The following is an 18,770-nucleotide window of genomic DNA, read 5'->3' on the forward strand; positions in this document are numbered from 1 at the left end:
ATGAGCAGGTTCAGCTTCCTCAGAGGAAGTGTTCCTGACGCCGGCGGCCAGCCCGCACCCACTGGGCCCCGGAGCCTCCCCTCTGGGGCCTGCCAGGAACTGTCCAGGCCCCAGGGACACAGGCACCTTCCTGTTCCCACTTAGAGGAAGAAGGCCTCCTATTGTCCCGGTGGGGGAAGCCCCCTGAGGGTCTGGGACTGAGCCATGGGGGATTCGGGGAACCGCGTGGCTGGGGGCCCAGACGGTGCTGGCTTGCGGGGCCCCCGCCCCCATAAAAGGGCCCGAGCCCGCTGCCCGGCCTTCCTCACTCCCGGGAGCTCGGCGCAACCACAGCCGCAGCCATGAAGTGCCTCCTGCTCGCCCTGGGCCTGGCCCTCGTGTGTGGCATCCAGGCCATCGTCGTCCCCCGGACCATGGAGAACCTGGACCTCCAGAAGGTGGGAGGACGGCGGGTGGGGGTGAGCGGCAGGGTGGGCAGGGCGGTGGGGCCTCAGCAGGGAACATGGGCACGAGCAGAACCCACGACGTCGGGAACCCCACCCAGCTCTCCGTCTTCGGGGCGGCTTGTCTCTTGGTTTCCCAAGAGCCAGAAGGTTCTAGGGAACTCGTATGATGTGTATTCAGACCCACCTGGGGAACACAGGCACGTTAATTCAAGTGTGGAAATCGTGCAGCCCAGTGTCTGGCCGATGGCCGAGGGTCGTCCAGAGCTCACTGACGGCCACCCCAGTCAGACTGGGCCGCCGGCCGGGGTGTGAGGGCGAGCTCCCCGTGGGGCTGGGGCTCCTTCCCGCCCCCGACGGCAGCTCAAGGCCCCCTCCGCAGGTGGCTGGGACGTGGCACTCCATGGCCATGGCGGCCAGCGACATCTCCCTCCTGGACGCCGAGACCGCCCCCCTGAGGGTGTACGTCCAGGAGCTGAGACCCACCCCCGAGGACAACCTAGAGATCATTCTGCGCAAATGGTGGGTGTGCCCCCCACCCTGGGGTTGGGGGCCAGCGAGGGCCTGGCTCCTGGACGGGCAGGTGGGCGGGCAGGGCAGGGTCCTGATGGGAGCCGGCGCCCTGTGGGTGGTTCCCGGTGCCCTCGGAGCCCCCGCCCCGGGCTCTGGGCCAACAGGCCGACCACACAGGGCGGCCCCGGGTCAGCGCGCAGAGAGGCCCGTGCGGAGGCCGGCTGGTCAGCTGTGGGGCTGCGGCCCCGGGGGCCTGGGCAGATCCTGCCGCGAGCCCTGTCTGCTATGAGGGACCATAGCAAGGACAGCTCAAGTTCAGTGTCGCCCCCCAATGCTATCACCACCTTTCAGGGAAGGCAACAGGTGTGTTGAGAAGAAGGTCTTTGCAGAGAAAACTGAGCATGCAGCCAAGTTCAACATCAACTGTGAGTGTCCCCAGCCCCATGGGCTGGCTCTGAGCTGCACACCCCCACAGCTGTCCCTGGGAGGCTGCTGTCCTTGCCGGTGGGAGCGTGAGGTGGGAGAGTGCTCGGGGCTGCCTGGCTCTGACTCAGGGAGCGCTCTGCCCAAGCCCTGGGCCAATGAGCCTCTCGTGTGTGTGTGTGTGTGTGTGTGTGTGTGTGTGTGTGTGGTCAACGAGAGCTTCCTCCCCCACGATTGTTCTTGGAGTCTCTTCTGGCCCACACGGAGCAGGGCCACCTCCTGCTCTCTCTGGATGGCTGCGACTCACACCTCGTGCTGAGCTCCTGGACTCTGCTGCATGAGGGGGATGCAGAGCACCTTCTTCTACTGCATTCTCTGTCACAAATTGCAACTTTCGGCGGGGGGGGGGATGGTTGTGAATTATAAAAAACACAAATGGAGAACTTAGTGGTAAAATTGAAACAAAGGATGCATAGAAATTTCTTCTGGGTGTTTCCCCAGCAAATTCTATTTGTTTCTCACACTTAAGACTTGCTCTGGGGGGCACCTAGGTGGCTCAGTCGTTAAGCGTCTGCCTTCAGCTCAGGTCATGATCCCAGGGTCCTGGGATCGAGCCCCACATCGGGCTCCCTGCTAGGCGGGGAGCCTGCTTCTCCCTCTCCCTCTCCCCCTGCTTGTGATCCTGCTCTCACTGTGTCTCTCTCTGTCAAATAGATAAATAAAATCTTAAAAAAAAAAAAAAAAAAAGACTTGCTCTGGGCCACCCTGACCCTCCTTCTCCTCTTCAGAACCCGTCACGCTCCAGGGCCTGGATCTTCTGCCCCTTTGCTCCCCAGGCCTCTCCTTCGGGTGCTCATCATGCCTCCCCTTCACCTCCCCCTTACCTCCAACTCCTCCCTGCCACACGGGAATGCTTAGCTGCAGCTCTCCTGCTCCAAGCCTCGCCTCCTCCCCTCTGCTGTCTCCTCTGCACTGACGATGCGGCCACCTGACAGCTACACACCTGGCCGGCCACACACCAGACCTCTCACCTTCAGCGGGTCTTTGTGCTCCACCCCCCTGCCTCTCCTCTCCCTTTCCTCTCCTGCTGCCTCTGGCCATTCCTGCACCTGGTGCCGCCCCATGGGGGCTGCAGGACAGGGATCCAGGTGACTGAGGAACGCCCACCAACACCCGTGAGGGACGCTCCTGCTGGACAGGACTCCATCCTCACTTTGGTCCTTCTCTTCTCTCCCCAGATCTGGAGAAGAACAAGGTCTTCGTGCTCGACACAGACTACAAGAACTACCTGTTCTTCTGCGTGGAGAACACGGACGCGCCCGAGCAGAGACTGATGTGCCAGCACCTGGGTGTGCACTGACGATGCGCGGGGTCACCCTGAGTGGGACGGCGGCTAAGGACCCCTGGCCGGCACCGTGGGCACCCAGGGAGCAGACTGTGCAACGTCCTAGTGGCCTGAGGGCCCGGGGGTGGCCAGTCTTTCTCTAGGGGTGGCTAAGGACCCCTGGCCGGCACCGTGGGCACCCAGGGAGCAGACTGTGCAACGTCCTAGTGGCCTGAGGGCCTGGGGGTGGCCAGTCTTTCTCTAGGGGTGGCTAAGTCCACTCACATTGCCTCAGAAATCGGGGAGAAAGGGGCCAGAAGGATGGCTGCTGGTTCAAGGGGCTGGACTTAGTGTTACTGGCTTGGTCAAAAGATGAATACTAATTAGAAGCTTTAGTTGGTGGTAATGTTCTTAATGAAATGCAAGCCCGTGAAACCAGTAGCACAAGGCAGAGACATTGCTGGTTTGCCCGAATGAAGCCCTTTCTGGGGGGGTTATATACACACACCCTCGGTCAGCACATCAGCTATGCTGGGTGAGACCCGACAGCCTAGGGTGCTGGGCCCTCTCCTCCTGTCCACACGCCGTCCCGGGAGGAAGGGGAGGGGACAGGGACCCTGGAGCCCAGGGACTGACCCACCACCCCCCACAGCCAAGACCCTGAAGGTCGACAACCAGGTCATGGAGAAATTCAACAGAGCCCTCGAGACTCTGCCCGTGCACATGCGGATCATCCTGGACCTGACCCAGGGCAAGGGTGAGCTCTAGCCCGCAGCAGCCACCCCCCGCCCCCCACGTGCTGTCCCAGTTCTGGCTCCCGTCAGGGTTCTAGAGACATCAGGGCAGCATCTTCCTTCACTGGTGGCCCCCATTCCCCAGACCCCCCAGCTTGGGGGGTGGCAGGTGCAGAGCCCCTGAGGCAGGGTCTCCAGCCCCATCCCTCTGCCACACCCCTCTGGGCCCAGGGCTGTCCTGGCGACTTGTGACCCCCCCCCCTGGCCCTCCCCCCCCCCCACAGAGCAGTGCCGCGTCTAGGTGAGCTCCTGCCTGACCCGCCTCCTGGGGTAACGTACCAGCCCTGCCCCCACGTCCTGGGCACATGCATGGTGGGAGGCGTCCCAGGGGACCCCAGCTCCCCTCATCGGGCCCTGGTCCCTCTTCAGGAATGGCTGGGACCTCCTGGTGTCCCTCCTGGTGACCACCGGGGCCAGGCTGGCAATGCCAGTCAACTGCTTGGCTGTCCTAGAACCACTTAGGTCCAAGCATGTGCCCTCCTGTGGGACCCCGTGCTTTCTTTTGGGGTTCAGGTTGTTGTTTTAAGGAGGTGGAGGGGAAACAGGATGGGGAGGGGGTTGGGTGATGGTTGGGTGGCAGAGAAAGCCGAGAATGTGCAGGCCAGGGGCCGCATTATTAAGGGGAGATGTCCTCGCCACCCCCACCCCTGTCCCCTCTCCCCCAACAGCATGCTCTCTGCCTTTGTCTGTTTTAGTGACCTGCAAAACCCCATTGCTTGCCTCCCCCACAGGAGAAACCAGACCCTGCCCGCCCACCCCAGAAGGCAGAAGTTTCCTTGTCCTTTCGAAGAAGAAGCCTGCCACCCTGTCTTGTCCTCTTCCTCCTTCCTGGGTCTGTGTGCTCAGGCTGGGAGCCTACTCTCTGAGGACTCTAAATAAAACCGCATGACCTCCCCTCTGTGAAGTGTGTTGTTGGGGGGGCCTGTGGGTTATGGTGCCTTGGGCTCTGCTGGCGTTTTCGGGGGGTTCTGGAGGGGACCAGCTCCTGGGGGTAAATTTCCTTTGGTTTCTCGTCCACAGAACAGGAGAATCCACTTGCACAAAATTTGTAAACTATCTAGAAACTATCAGAATCAATGAGCTAGGAGGAAAACTCATGGCCCTTAATCCTTAAATTAGTTAGCTAAAGGAAACTAAAATAAATGACTCTATGGGGTGCCTGGGTGGCTCAGTTGGTTAAGCGACTGCCTTTGGCTCAGGTCATGATCCTGGAGTCCCAGGATCGAGTCCCGCATTGGGCTCCCTGCTCAGCGGGGGGGTCTGCTTCTCCCTCTGACCCTCCCCCCTCTCCTGTGCTCTCTCTCTCTTTCTCATTCTCTCTCAGATAAATAAATAAAATCTTTAAAAAAATAAAAAAATAAAAAATAAAATAAATGAATCTACAATCAATTCAGGTTAGAAAAGAAGCATTAAAATAAGGAAAATAAGGTTCCTGTGCCCCCAAGGTGAGGGCAGGGATGGGCTTAGCTCCCCTGTGAGAAAGAGCTGGGAAAAAAAATACAAATATGAAATTTCCAGAACTATCAATGACCACAGATAGAGAGAAATTTAATTAAAACTTCATAAGGGATTCAACTGTTTGGCTCTAACCTGATAGACTTAAAAGCCCCCAAATAGAAGATTTCCATAGCAAATGTAAGCATCCCAACAAACCCAAGAAGACCAGAGAAAAAGTAGACAGGTCCCTTATCAAGGCAGACAGACACACAGGTGCAGAGCCTCCCCCCGCCTGCCCCAGCCCCGCCACAGCATCAGGAGGGGGCAGACAGGTCCTTTAGGAACAGGTGGTCAGGAGTGAGCAGCTCCAGGCCTGGGGGGCAGGCAACCCCTCCGCATCCCCTTACACCTGACAGACCTCACGGTGGAAGGAGGCCATAATGAGAACAGTGTTCCCCGCGCTTTCCATACAGGCGGTCCATTCATCCCCGTGACCATGCAGGGGGCATGCACAGGTACCCCTCCTGTTCTCAGGGAGGTACAACGCGCTCCACCTGCCCGATGGGGGGGCTTGGGGTGCAGGCAGTGGCCCGGCGTCGATGCACACACCCACCCACCTCCCGCCTTTCCCGCCAGGACACCCACCCGGGGGCAAAAGCCCCTGAATGGCATAGTCGCCCCTGGATTCCAACAGGAGAGCATCTGTGTGAATCTCAAACTAATTTCAAATGAACTATGTTCAGAGAATAAAAGAGGAAGAATGATTTCTCTGTAGATGGTGACGTCGGCTAAAACTCCTTCCTGTAAATTCTCTAAATGGATGTGGGGCAGTTTCCAGGATGTGCTGTCATGGGCTAACTTTCGGGTCAGAAAGAATGGAAGTAAGCCTATGCTCAGGAACGTGGAAGAAGATAGGCAGAAAGGATGAGCAGACATCAGTGAGTTAGTTGTCTACAGGGAGGAAGGTGGGTGCGCAGGCGGAGAAATTCGTGGGCACAAATTTTCATGCAATTTTAAGTTTTGGACGAGTTCACATCTTATATATTTTAGATGTAAACTAAAATAAAAACCGAGGGACGCCTGGGTGGCTCAGTTGGTTAAGCATCTGTCTTCTGCTCAGGTTACGATCTCGGGGTCCTGGGATGGAGTCCTGCGTCGAGCTCCCTGCTCAGCGGGGAGCCTGCTTCTCCCTCTCCCACTCCCCCTGCTGTGCTTTCTCTCTCGTGCACTCTCTCTCTCAAATAAATAAATAAATAAATAAAATCTTAAAAAATAAAATAAAATAAAAACTAAAAGGCAGCAAGCCATAAAATGATAAACACACAGAAACAAATGAACCTAACTTCTGTAAAACTGACCATTTCAGAGAAAAAAAAAATGTTGACTTTTTAATTTTTTTCCAGTGACATGCTTTAGTGGCCCATGGCAAACGATCCATCATGAAGCGTGGTCAGTTCCAATATGAGGGGACGTAGACAGGGGTGGAATGAGCAGCCTCATCGAGAAATCTTGGTCAGATGCTGGGCACTCTCTGGTCACACCCTGTTCACTGTGCTGCCTACGCCCACCCTGGGGTCTTGCCCCTGTGACAGTGCCCCACCTACTCACACTTTGATCTTTTGTGGACCATATTCTAGAGAAAAAGAAATCTGAACATCAACCTAGTAGTAGCATTCGTGTTGGTGACGATATTGGTGTTCTTATCGGAGTCCAAATTGAAACAGATGGAACTTGAGAAGGGGCTTTGAAGGAGGACTCGTTTAGAAGGATCTGTCCCCGGGGCGCCTGGGTGGCTCAGATGGTTAAGCGTCTGCCTTCGGCTCAGGTCATGATCCCGGGGTCCTGGGATGGGATCAAGCCCCACATCAGGCTCCTGGCTCAGCGGGGAGCCTGCTTCTCCCTCTCTGTCTGCCTCTCCCCCTGCTCATGCTCTCTCTTTCTGTCTGTATCTCTGTGTCTCAAATGAATAAATAAAATCTTTAAAAAAAAAAAAAAAAGAAGGATCTGTCCCCAGGGAAGGAGGGAGGGGGCTGGGGCTAGGGGAGCCAACCTCTGACTACGCACAGTCAATAGAAGGGACAGAGAAGGATTCACGTTGTCGTTGGAATAAACCAAAAGATCAGTGGAGCAAAATAGAGTGGCAAGAAATTTGTGTAGAAATTTAGTGGATGAAGGGGATAACATTTCAATTCAAAGAAGTAAGACTTATTTAATAAATAGCACATAGCCCGCTGAAATCAGTGTAGTGTGTGTCTCACAACATGAATTGGGAGTCACCCCTCAGCTTGCAATTTCTGCAAGATTCATGTTGCTGCTTTCTTAAATGTCGGATAGAATATAATAGTGAGGCTAACTGGGGTTTGAGATTTTGGCAGGGGAGGGGAGATTTTCATCCACAAATTATATTTCTGCAATAGATCTATGTCGATTCTGGCTATCCACCGCTTCTATAATAAGCTTTGATACTTTGTATCTTTCTAGGACTTTATGCATTTTGTCCAAGTTATGAGAATTATTTCCATCTAAAATGTTCCCTTAATATCCTCTTTTTTTGAGAGAGAGAGCACATGAGTGGGGAGGGGGCAGGGGGAGAAGGAGAGCGAGAATCTCAAGCAGGGGCTCAATCTCACGACCCTGAGATCATGACCTGAGCCGAAACCAAGGATTGGACACTTAACGGACTGAGCCCACCCAGGCACCACTTTTAATATCCTTCTAGTTTCCATAAGATCTGTACTGGTGTCACATTCTTCATCCCTAGTAGTGATATATGTCAACTACCTGGGTTTTCCTGATTAGTCTGGCTAGAGGTTTATCCATTTTCCTGACCTTTTCAAAGATCAAAAGTTTTTTTAAAAAAGATTTTATTTATTTATTTGACAGAGAGCGAGAGAGAGCACACAAGCAGGGGGAGCAGCAGACAGAGAGAAGCAGGCTCCCCGCTGAGCAGACACCCCGATGCGGGGCTCGATCCCAGGACCCCAGGATCCTGACCTGAGTCGGAGGCAGATGGTTAACCAACCGAGCCACCCAGGCACCCCTCTTTTTTTCAAGATTGTATTTATTTATTAAAGAGAGAGAGTGAGAGAGAGAGCATGAGCGGGAAGCCTGATGTGGGGCTCAATCCTAGGACCCTGGGATTATGACCTGAGCCAAAGGCAGGTGCTTAGCCAACTGAGCCACCCAGGTGTCCCTCAAAACTGTTTTTGATTGATTTTCTCTATAGGTTTTCTGTTTTCTATGTCATCGATTTTTGTTATTACATTATTTCTTTTCTTTTGCTTGCATTGGTTTCAAGCTGTTCTCCTAGTTACTTAAGCTGCAGGCTTAGATTTTGCAATTGAGCATATTTATGTGGCCTAATATAAGCATCAATGCTACAAATTCCCTTCAAAGTGTGCATCCACATATTTTAATATATTTTGTTCTCATTTTTAATTAATTTAAAATACTTTTCTGAGAAGGATCAAATCGTATCTTAGTCTATTGAATTCTTGGTGTTTCTCTATCGATTTGCAGGAGCTCTTTATATATTAAGGAAATTAGATATTATTTGTGCTATCAGTTAAAAATAATTTTCCTCAGTTCATCATTTCTCTTCTTACTCGGTTTGTGGGGTCATTTCAATGTGTTTCCTCTACGTGGTTAAACTCACCAGTGTTTCCTTTTGTAGCTTCTGACCACTGTTGCAGAGTTTTAATCATTTTTGGAGAGGCCTCTTATATTCTGGATACTGAATTCCTGAATTTTCATTGTTTCATTGTTTTCATTGTTCAATCTTTTGCTCCATCAGGAATTCATTTGTTTTAATTCATGAGTTAGGACTTAAGCTATATTTTCCAAAATGCCCACCCCGTTCTCCCGAGACCATTTATTAACTACTGAGTTTCCCCACATTCCTGATTCTCATGTGTGTTTGGGTCTGGTCAGAGACTTTTCATCCATTCTACTGGGCTGTCTGTGTGCCAGAACCCCAGTGGTTTGGTTTTGTTTGTTTTATCTTTGAAGCACAGTTGACCCACCATGTTCCATTAGGCCCAGGTGTACAACATAGTGATTCGGCATCTCTACATGTTATGCTGTGTGGTCACCATATGTCACCATACATGCTACTGCAATATCACTATGTTCCCCGGGCTGCACTTGTCATCCCTGTGACTTACTCATTCCATAACTGGAAGCCTGGACCTCCCACTCCCCTTCACCCATTTTGTGCATCCCCTCTCCTTTGGCAACCACTAGTTTTTTCTCTGTGTTTATGGGTCAGTTTCTGCTTTTTGTTTGTTTGGAAGTCCCAGATGGAGCCAAAAATTGAGCTAGTGAGACACAAAGATCCATTGTGAAGAAGTGCCTGAGGACTCTACACAATCTGGGAGGTCTTGGGCTCACCCGGGGTTCAGGAAGATGGCCCAACACCAGGTTGAGGAGGGCCCTGGGAGCTGGACGTGATGTTCTATTCCAGAACGAGCTTCTGGCTGACCTCAACAGCCCTGGCCTCAAGGCCAGCCTTGGTTACTAACTGTGGGTAAATATAGGTCAGGGACTTGGCACATTCTATCTCATTCTTGACACCTGCACAGGAAGCTGAGGGGGGAGGGGAGGGACAAAAGGTGACGATGGACATGAAAGCACCTTGGAAAGTTGGAAGGATTGTGAGAATGAGAAAGTAAATGGCCTATCCAATATGAGTTAAGGAAGCCATTCATCCATCCATCCATCCATCCCTCCAACCATCCATCTACCGTCTATCCATCCATCTAGCCAACCATCCATCCAACCACCTACCATCCACCATCCATCCATCCATCCACCATCCATCTACCATCCATCATCCATCTACCGTCTATCCATCCACTATCCCTCATTCCTTTTCCTTTGTGTGCCCTGTTTTTACAATCTTTGCTATCTCAACACTGCCTCAGTAGAGTCCCTTGAACAGTTAACTCTGGGATGAATGCTACAGAGATTTACTACACAGAATACAGGTAACTTTCAAAATGCAAAACAATTCTTTCTGCTACACAAATATGGATCAAATGGTGTTATTGGTGAGATGACAGATATATGTGTCAAGCAAGGCTGACAGATTCAGCTGGTAAGGAAACAATGAGCCCTTCCTAGATTCAGAAACTGTATTACTTACATCGATAGCAAAAGCAAGATGAGCAAGCGTGCCAACACCCATGTCTCTTGTTTTACAGGATGACACCAGATCCAGAAGGATCTGGATATAGCAATGCAACAATAGTGGTGGGAAGTCCTGTTACTGAGAAGCCCCTTCTAGGCAAAGCTAAGTAGCTATGCTCGGAGAGGCAGCCTCATACTGCATCAGAACCTGGGAGGAGATGACACTCTCTCGTCGCAGCCTCCTAGGAAGATGTGGTGGTAAGTGGGAAATGCTCTCATAGCGGCTTCTCCCAGGCCTCCCGTGGTCTATGTTTCGGAAGGATCACAAGGCATCTGCCAAGGCTCGTATTCAGCATGGTGTAAATCTTCACCCGCCTATGTGGATATGTGCAAGGTGTCGAGGGTGCCACAGGGAAACGAGGCCCTGACAGTATGGGCCCCAAATACTTGGAGCCTTCAGGAAAGGCCCTCTCAGAAAAGGGTCCCTAAACCTTGTCTTGAACAGGGAGGATGGGTTTGCCCACTGGCATGCTGCAGAAGGTTGCCACTCTGCTGTGCTCAGAGGCATGGGGATGGGGGTATCAGGGCGGGTTCCTGAACTGCAGATATGCACTTGGGGCAAAATTCAAAGGTAAGGCAGGGAATGCGGGAGCTTAGGCCCTAGACAGGGGGCTAGTGAATCAGCAACTATAAATCTTGGGAGAGCAGGAGATCCCTGGACAACCCCGCAGACTATGAGCCCTGTTGGGGAAGCTTTAACCCGGCTTGAATCAGAATCAGAGGTGGGGAGAAGCAGCCAGTAAACAGACCTTCTCAATCCCCAAACCCAGAGGCTCTGCCTTTGGGTCTTGAAGGAAGCCAGGTGCACACCTTTTTGTGATATTGATGCACGTTCTGGTTAGAACACTTCCCAGCAAGGAGGGTATCTGCATTTCTTTGTTTGTGTTTCAGTATCACGACACAACCCCACTGGCACATAGGACTTTTCCCTCTCCAGTGCCTGGAACTAGGTGAGGCTGAGGGTGCGGAGGCCATGTAAGGGGCATGCCCAATGGCACATTTGCTAAAGAAACACGAAGTTGAGGGACAGAGAACTGGCAGTGAGAACAGAACAGAGGACGTGGACAATTTACAGGTGAAACGCAAATGTCAAGTGGAGGAGGATGGAAAATTCAAGGATGACTCCCAGGGCCCCTCACGGAGATGCAGGAAGAGTCGGGTCTCTGGGAAAAGAGCCGGTTCGGAGGTGTTTTGGGTAGGAGCTGGGAGGTGTCCTGGGAGCTAGGGAGCTGACCTGGAATTCGGGAGACTCACAACCGAAATGAAAGCTAGAGGTCTAGAGAGGGCAGCCCAGACCCTTGGGAGCAGATGAGACCCCAGTAGCAGAGCACTAAGGACGAGCACTCTGGGCGTGGGGAGAGATGGGGGGCTGGAGAAGGAAAACAGCCCAAGGGGTGAGGAACCCCAAAGTTGGGACAGGTGTTCCCAAAGGAGCCAGGACTGGTCAACAGGCCGCACTGGTGGAGAGCCCACCGCTGGAAACCACCTTTGTGTCTGCAGGGTGTGAGGCTGGGTGGAAACCAGACTGCACGGCAGTGAGGGTGGGTGGGCGGGATATCATCGTCACCCAAACCCTGGGCCATGCAGTGCAGGGAAGAATGAGCCAGCAAGGGTGAGTGTGGGTGGATATGAGGGGGCGGGTCTCTGTTGTTGTAAATGTGCGTTTCACCCCCCATTGTGACAACGGGGAAGCTGTTGGAACAGACTCCAAGATGGACGCACAGGGCACTTTGTTGACGATGGCCCGGCACCACCGCCCGGCAAGGTCCTGCAGCCATCGTGAGAGGCGGGCAGGAGGGAAACGGGCCCCACTCCAGGCCGGCCCAGAGCCGGGGACAAATGGGAAGCCGGGCAAGTGGGGAGCAGCAGGGAGCTGGCCTCCTGACTGCAGGCTGAGCCTACTGCCTGTGCTGGGCTTGAGGAGCCCCACTCGTCCTGCCCACCCCGCAGAGGTGCGAGCCTGGGGACGGCCATGGGTACAGGTTTCAGCCGCCCAGGGGCCAGTTTCCACAGCCGGACCGCATCAGCTGCCTTGCACCCATCACACCAGCTCGGAGCCCCAGGTGGACACTAGCCAGAGCCCCTCCCCTGCACCTGTATGGGGTCCGCTGCAGAGGGGGGGCCCAGAGGTGTGAGGTCTGCCACAGAGGGGGCCCTGGCAATGTCTGGTCCGCTGCAGAGGGGACCCGGAAGTGCCAGGCAAGCTCCCCTTGCAGGCAGAGTGGGCATCGTCCTGCCCGCTCTGTGAGGCCGGTCAGAGTGCACCCGACCAGTGGCCAAGGGTGGGGATTCTGTCTCGGCCTCGTCCCTCAGAGACGCCGTTCCCTCTGTCAGGCTCATGTGTTGAAAGAGCACGTGAGGGGGGCACCTGGGTGGCTCAGTTGGTTAAGCGACTGCCTTCGGCTCAGGTCATGATCCTGGAGTCCCGGGATCAAGTCCCACATCAGGCTCCTTGCTCAGCAGGGAGTCTGCTTCTCCCTCTGACCCTCCTCCCTCTCATGCTCTCTGTATCTCATTCTCTCTGTCTCAAATAAATAAATAAAATCTTTAAAAAAAAAAAAAAAAAAAGAAAGAGCATGTGAGGAATCACTCCTTTCTTGGGTTTTCACTTTGCAAGGGCAACACGTCCAGGGTAATATAAAATCCCATTCTTGTCAAGATTTTGGGACTTCTAGAAACTCATGGAATTCGGGGCGCCTGGGTGGCTCAGTCAGTGAAGCATCTGCCTTCAGTTCAGGTCATGATCTCGGGGTCCTGGGATCGAGTCCCGTGTTGGGCTCCCTGCTCAGCGGGGAGCCTGCTTCTCCCTCTCCCTGCCGCTCCCCCTGCTTGAGCTCTCTCTCTCTCTCTGACAAACAAACAAATAAAATCTTAAAAAAAAAAAAGAAAAAGAAATTCATGGAATTCTCAGATCAAGACATAAGGTCTGCAAATGCCTACATCCACCCAGGCCCCGGTCACTATCCTCCGCAGGGACCGTCACACCTCAGCTCCTCCAAGCCCTCCATCCCTTCTTCGGGGGCCCCGGCAACCCCAGCACCCGGGCCTGTGGGATTGTCTAACACTTTGGACGTGAGGGCCGTCATTGTCTTCTCTGGCTAACGAGCTCCCGAGCTGAGCCGGCAGCGGAACCGGCTTTATAACCAGGTGCTCATAAAATGTCGCTAGAGAGACCTGCAGGCGGGTCATGTGAGGACAGTAAGTTGATCAATGCAGTTTGTGAGCACCGAAAAAATAATCAGGAAGATACTGATCAGAAGCGCCCCGCTGGTCAGCCCCAGACTAGCCAGGTTTTTCTCTTCTTTTCTTCCTCTATTCATGTAATTACTCCTTCCCTCTCTCTCATCAAAACCCCTTGCTCTCCTGCATGAGCCGGACACTCTTCTGGTCACTCCAGACCCTGTGCTCCCCAAGCTGCCATCTGAGACCCCAAAATAAAGGCTGTGTTCTTTCCAGTTTGGGCTCCTGATTGACAGGCCCGCTGCTGGGTCCCAGGTCCCCTGGTCCCCCTCCCCACCCACTGCGCCCCCACATCCGCCTCCATCTCTGGAGCTGGTCAGCTTGCCAGCCACACGCTCGTCCACCTGGGCCCGGAGGCCTGCTGTCTGACCACCTGCATTCCTGCTACTGCTGCAGCCCCCACCCCCACCCCCAGACCTGCAAGGGGGTGAAGGAAGCAGGCTGCCCGTGCTTTGGGGCACCTAGAACCCGCTGACGGTGGCCTAGGGAAGGAGGGCAAGGGCTGTGGGGGGTCCTGCCAGAGTCCTCTGGACACTGCATGCTGCTCGTCTGCCCAAACATCTGAGAGCCCAGCCTTTGCCCCCAGATGATGACCCGTGGGCCCAGATGGCCATGCAGGGGCAAGGAGGGGGTCCCCATGGAGCACAACAGACCACATAGCCCCGTCCAGCCCCAGGGCGTGCACGCTCAGGACAGCTGTGTGTACTGGGTGCCCACAGGGAGGGACCGGGAGTGTGAAAAAGTGTGCCCCTTGTGCAGGACAGATGGCCACCCACCGGCACGTCGTCCACAGACCCTGGGTTTGCATGGGGCTCTCCCACCCTCGGGGACACAGCTGTCCTCAGTGCTGACTCTGACCTGTTGTTGCCCAAGATCGCGACCCAGGAAGTGTTTCTGATGCTGGCGGCCAGCCTGGGCCCACACTCCAGACCCTCCCCTTGGGGCCTGCCAGGAACTGTCCAGGCCCCGGGGACACAGGGACCTTCTTGTTTGGACTCAGGGGGAAGTCAGTGACACTGTCCCAGAAAGAGGGCCTCACGCTGTCCTGGAAGATAATGTCCTTGTGACCCTGGGGCTGAGCCACGGGGGATTCCGAGAACCGCGTGGCCAGGGGCCCGGACGGTGCTGGCTCGCGGGGGCCCCCGCCCCCACATAAGGGCCCGAGCCCACTGCCCGGCCTTCCTCACTCCCGGGAGCTCAGTGCAACCACAGCCGCAGCCATGAAGTGCCTCCTGCTCGCCCTGGGCCTGGCCCTCGTGTGTGGCATCCAGGCCATCGTCGTCCCCCAGACCACAAGGGCCCTGGATATAAGAAAGGTATGGGCATGTGGGGCGGGTGCTGGGGGGCCGGGGCCAGGGGCAGCTGACGGAGGACAGGAGGGCCGACTGCACACATCAGTGAGGCACAGAGCTAGGGCACGTCTTCGTCCCCCGAGTGCTGGCTCCAGCCACCTCCGTGTCTCCCTCTCGCTCCCGGGGTGGTCACCTATGACGCGGACGCACCCCTGAGTGGGAGCTTCCTCAGGACAGTGCTGGGGTAGAGAGCATGGTTGTTCCAAACATGCAAGAACCGCACACGGGCATCGCGTGGTCGGTGATCCTCAGACGTGCTGAGTCCTGACTCACTCGCCGTGCTGCCTGAGAAACGTGTGCAGGAGACCAGCCAGCAGGCCGGGGTGGGAGGGCGAGCCCCCCATGGGCCAGGGCCCTTCCCGCCCCCGACGGCAGCTCAAGGCCCCCTCCGCAGGTGGCTGGGACGTGGCACTCCATGGCCATGGCGGCCAGCGACATCTCCCTCCTGGACGCCGAGACCGCCCCCCTGAGGGTGTACGTCCAGGAGCTGAGACCCACCCCCGAGGACAACCTGGAGATCATTCTGCGCAAATGGTGGGTGTGCCCCCCACCCTGGGGTTGGGGGCCAGCGAGGGCCTGGCTCCTGGACGGGCAGGTGGGCGGGCAGGGCAGGGTCCTGATGGGAGCCGGCGCCCTGTGGGTGGTTCCCGGTGCCCTCGGAGCCCCCGCCCCGGGCTCTGGGCCAACAGGCCGACCACACAGGGCGGCCCCGGGTCAGCGCGCAGAGAGGCCCGTGTGGAGGCCGGCTGGTCAGCTGTGGGGCTGCGGCCCCGGGGGCCTGGGCAGGTCCTGCCGTGAGCCCTGTCTGCCCCTGGAGTGGGGACCGGGGGCTCAAGGAACTCTGAGTGTGACCCATGATGAGATCCTTGGAAGCGCTGTAACCCAGCCCCTCCCAGAGAGGGTCAGTTTTGAGCTGGCACACGCCCCCCACCACCAGGCAGGTGTCCCGGCTGGCTTTGTCTGCGCCATTGTCAACTCACCTGAATCACCTGTTCAGGGCCACAGGGCCACTCACATTCGGGCCAACCCCTCATGACATTGCTCTCAGCTGGCCCAGGGCCAGACGGGGCTGGGTGTCTGCAGGGCGTGTGACACTTCCTGGAGCCGGCTCCTGTCCCTACAGCGGGGTTCATGGAGGACCCCAGCACTCCTTGGCTTTTCAGGGAAAACAGTGCATGCGTTGAGGGGAACATCATGGCCCAGAAGACTGAGGACCCAGCCGTGTTCACGGTCGACTGTAAGTGCCCCCGCCCCGTGCCTGCGGGGCCGCCCACCCCCACCCCGGTCAGCACCCCCAGGCGGCCCCGGACAAGCAGTGCCCCCTCCGCATCCCGGGAGCAGGGAAGAGTCAGGCCCTGCCTCTCCCGTGTCTACACCACAAAGGGCACTCGCCGGGGTGATGAGGTCCGGGGACCCCACTCCCTCTGGGGCGGGCTCAGCCCCCCTGGCCCCTGCGCCCCCTGCTTGGCAAGGGAAGACAGCAGAACAGCATCTGTCTCGCTGCGACATCTGTGTGGCCATGCGGATGGGGGTCGGTGCAGGGATGCGTCTGAGGGCAGGCGTGCAGAAACTTCCCTGCTCGGGGCCCAGCGGCCTGTGGCTCCGTACACATGTCCACAGAAGCCAGACCTGTGCATAAACACACTGTGCATTTGCCTATCGGTCCTGGAACCTGCTTCTGGAACATTCTGGGCCTCACCCGCCTCGCCTCCAGCCTTTCTATACCCCCCCAGCCCTGTCCCCAGGGCCTAGCGGCCTCCTGCCCTGCCCTCGGCCTCCTCTGGGTCAGGCCCCTGGGGCCTCCCCACGGCTTCCAGCCCTCCCCTGCCACAGGGCCCACCTGCCCTCTCCCGAGTCTGTGGGGGGAGGCAAGGCCTGGGGAGGGGGGGGCGTGCCCTTGGGGTCAGGGAAGTGGCCTGAGACGCGAGGGAGATTCGAGGGGCACCCAGACAGATTTCAGGCCTCTGCTCCGGCCTCTTTTCCAGACCAAGGGGAAAGAAAGATTTCCGTGCTGGACACAGACTACGCCCACTACCTGTTCTTCTGCATGGAGGCCCCCGCGCCCACCGCTGAGAGCGGCATGATGTGCCAGTCCCTGGGTGCGTAGCGGAGTCCTGCAGGGGCGCTCACCCAGGGCCCTGGGGACGGGAGGGGGAGGGGCTGCCTCCCAGCCCCCGTGGCTCACGTTAGCAAAGGTGATCAGTTGTGAGCCGCTGTGGGGACTCAGGGACGAGGAACAGGCCGAGTGGGGGCTGAGGCAGAAGACGGGGGGGGGGTTTGTCTACGAGTGGAGCCCTCTCCTCCCAGCGCTGTCCCGGGAGGAAGGGGAGGGGACAGGGACCCTGCAGGCAGGTGGGCTGAGCTCCGAAGGCCACCCTGGGAGCTGACCTCAGGACGCTGATGTGTCCTTCCTGCACTCGCTCCCCGGGCGGGGCCCCTGGGTCTCCCCGAGGTCGTCAAAGCCCTGCGGCCCAGGGACTGACCCACCGCCCCCCACAGCCAGGACCCTGAAGGTCGACAACCAGGTCATGGAGAAATTCAACAGAGCCCTCGAGACTCTGCCCGTGCACATCTGGCTCTTCTTCAACCCGACGCAGGTGGAAGGTGATCACCGCCACTCCCCACGTCCCCACTTGCACTCCGCATGGGGCTTACCCACCAGACAGCCACGAGCGCCGGGCCCAGCCATCTCCCACGGTAGCCCCCATTCCCCAGGCCCCCCAGCTTGGGGGGTGGGAGGTGCAGAGCCCCTGAGGCAGGGTCTCCAGCCCCACCCCCTCTGCCACACCCCTCTGGGCCCAGGGCTGTCCCCCAGGGCTGGCGACTTGTGACCCCCCCACACGGCTCTCCCTCCCCCCACAGAGCAGTGCCGCATCTAGGTGAGCTCCTGCCTGACCCGCCTCCTGGGGTAACGCGTACCAGCCCTGCCCCCACGTCCTGGGCACGTGCACGGTGGGAGGTGTCCCAGGGGACCCCAGCTCCCCTCCGTCGGGCCCTGGTCCCTCTGCAGGAATGGCTGGGACCTGGTGTCCCTCCTGGTGACCACGGGGGCCAGGCTGGCCACGGGCCCACTCTCTCCAGTGGCCTTTCTGGGATGTCCTCCTTGTGTCCCGGTCAAGCTCCCACGCAGATGTCCCCATGGCCTCTTCTGGGCAAGGATGTGGGCAAGCGTGGGGGGCTGGCGTGGGCTGACCACCACTCAGCCCAAGGTGGAGAGGTCGTCCCTCACCCCCCACCTGGGAGGGGCTGGCGAGGGCCCAACAGGCTCCCCAGGAATCACAGGGGAGCCCTCGTCCCTTTCAGGTCCCAGAGACGACATTGCCCCCTCCCTCTCCCATCAGAGGAATCAGGAGGGATGGAGCCCCAGGTCCTGTGGGACCCGCTCCACCAGGGGACGGGGTCCTCGGGGCGCCAGCCTGAGGTGCTCTGCTCTGAGCCACTTCTCCTCCAGCAATAAAGAACTCAACCAGCCAGCAGTCCGTCTGGGTCTTTCTTGGTCGATGCGTGCAGGATGCGCAGCTCGGGGGGTGAGGCGCGGTCAGGGTTCGGGCTTCGGCACCACAGCAGGTGACATCTGGGGATCAGCACTCATGACGGGGGTCTCTTTTAAACCTGACGGATGAGATAAAAGGGCCGCAGGGGCGGTGTGCCCATTAACGCTGCATGCCACGCAAACTTCACAAAGGACAAGTGAAAAATGGCTGGGCACTTAATCTAATAAATACCGATAGAAAACCGTAAATAAGTTACTCGCCAATCAAAGTCTGTGCTCTTCTGAACGTGCAAGGCTGTCTTTCAGAAACATGAGGGTAATTGCCTCCAGGAAGCCTGGGCATCGAGCTTCACGTGCCTAAAAATGCACCAACCTGTTCTGGGTTAGGACCAAATAGAGGTTTTCCCGGTCAGGGGGTCTGAGAACAGCGGTCAGAGGAGACCTGTTCTCCACAGACTTTTAGTGTTACTAATGTAGGGTATGGAGCCACAGAAGAAGGCCTTCTTAAATAACAAGAACAATTTACATATAACAATATATACACATATTTTTATTTATGTAAAA

At 56.6% G+C, this 18,770-nt stretch overlaps 2 protein-coding genes across 2 annotated transcripts; both read left to right on the forward strand.

The window, feature by feature from the left end:
- The first annotated feature begins 341 nt into the window (after positions 1–341).
- On the forward strand, positions 342–3,738 carry LOC123326495 (beta-lactoglobulin-2-like). The gene is made up of 6 exons (XM_044920439.1): positions 342–437; positions 826–965; positions 1,308–1,381; positions 2,618–2,728; positions 3,356–3,460; positions 3,722–3,738. The coding sequence occupies exons 1-6, from the start codon at positions 342–344 to the stop codon at positions 3,736–3,738; spliced, it is 543 nt and encodes a 180-aa protein (XP_044776374.1).
- A 10,843-nt stretch (positions 3,739–14,581) lies between these two features.
- Positions 14,582–17,592, forward strand: LOC110581272 (beta-lactoglobulin-2-like). Its single transcript, XM_044920440.1, has 6 exons — positions 14,582–14,677; positions 15,108–15,247; positions 15,877–15,950; positions 16,699–16,812; positions 17,213–17,317; positions 17,576–17,592. The coding sequence occupies exons 1-6, from the start codon at positions 14,582–14,584 to the stop codon at positions 17,590–17,592; spliced, it is 546 nt and encodes a 181-aa protein (XP_044776375.1).
- Positions 17,593–18,770: the final 1,178 nt, after the last annotated feature.

This window comes from Neomonachus schauinslandi, chromosome 13 (genome assembly GCF_002201575.2).
Source record: "Neomonachus schauinslandi chromosome 13, ASM220157v2, whole genome shotgun sequence".
Classification (NCBI taxonomy): domain Eukaryota; kingdom Metazoa; phylum Chordata; class Mammalia; order Carnivora; family Phocidae; genus Neomonachus; species Neomonachus schauinslandi.

Excerpts from the sequence above, each read along its gene's own strand:
- LOC123326495 (XM_044920439.1), top strand. The coding sequence starts at position 342 with ATGAAGTGCCTCCTGCTCGCCCTGGGCCTGGCCCTCGTGTGTGGCATC. Across the intron at positions 438-825 it reads AGAACCTGGACCTCCAGAAG|GTGGCTGGGACGTGGCACTC; the intron begins GTGGGAGGACGG and ends CCCCCTCCGCAG. Across the intron at positions 1,382-2,617 it reads AGCCAAGTTCAACATCAACT|ATCTGGAGAAGAACAAGGTC; the intron begins GTGAGTGTCCCC and ends TTCTCTCCCCAG.
- LOC110581272 (XM_044920440.1), top strand. The coding sequence starts at position 14,582 with ATGAAGTGCCTCCTGCTCGCCCTGGGCCTGGCCCTCGTGTGTGGCATC. Across the intron at positions 15,951-16,698 it reads AGCCGTGTTCACGGTCGACT|ACCAAGGGGAAAGAAAGATT; the intron begins GTAAGTGCCCCC and ends CCTCTTTTCCAG. Across the intron at positions 16,813-17,212 it reads CATGATGTGCCAGTCCCTGG|CCAGGACCCTGAAGGTCGAC; the intron begins GTGCGTAGCGGA and ends CGCCCCCCACAG.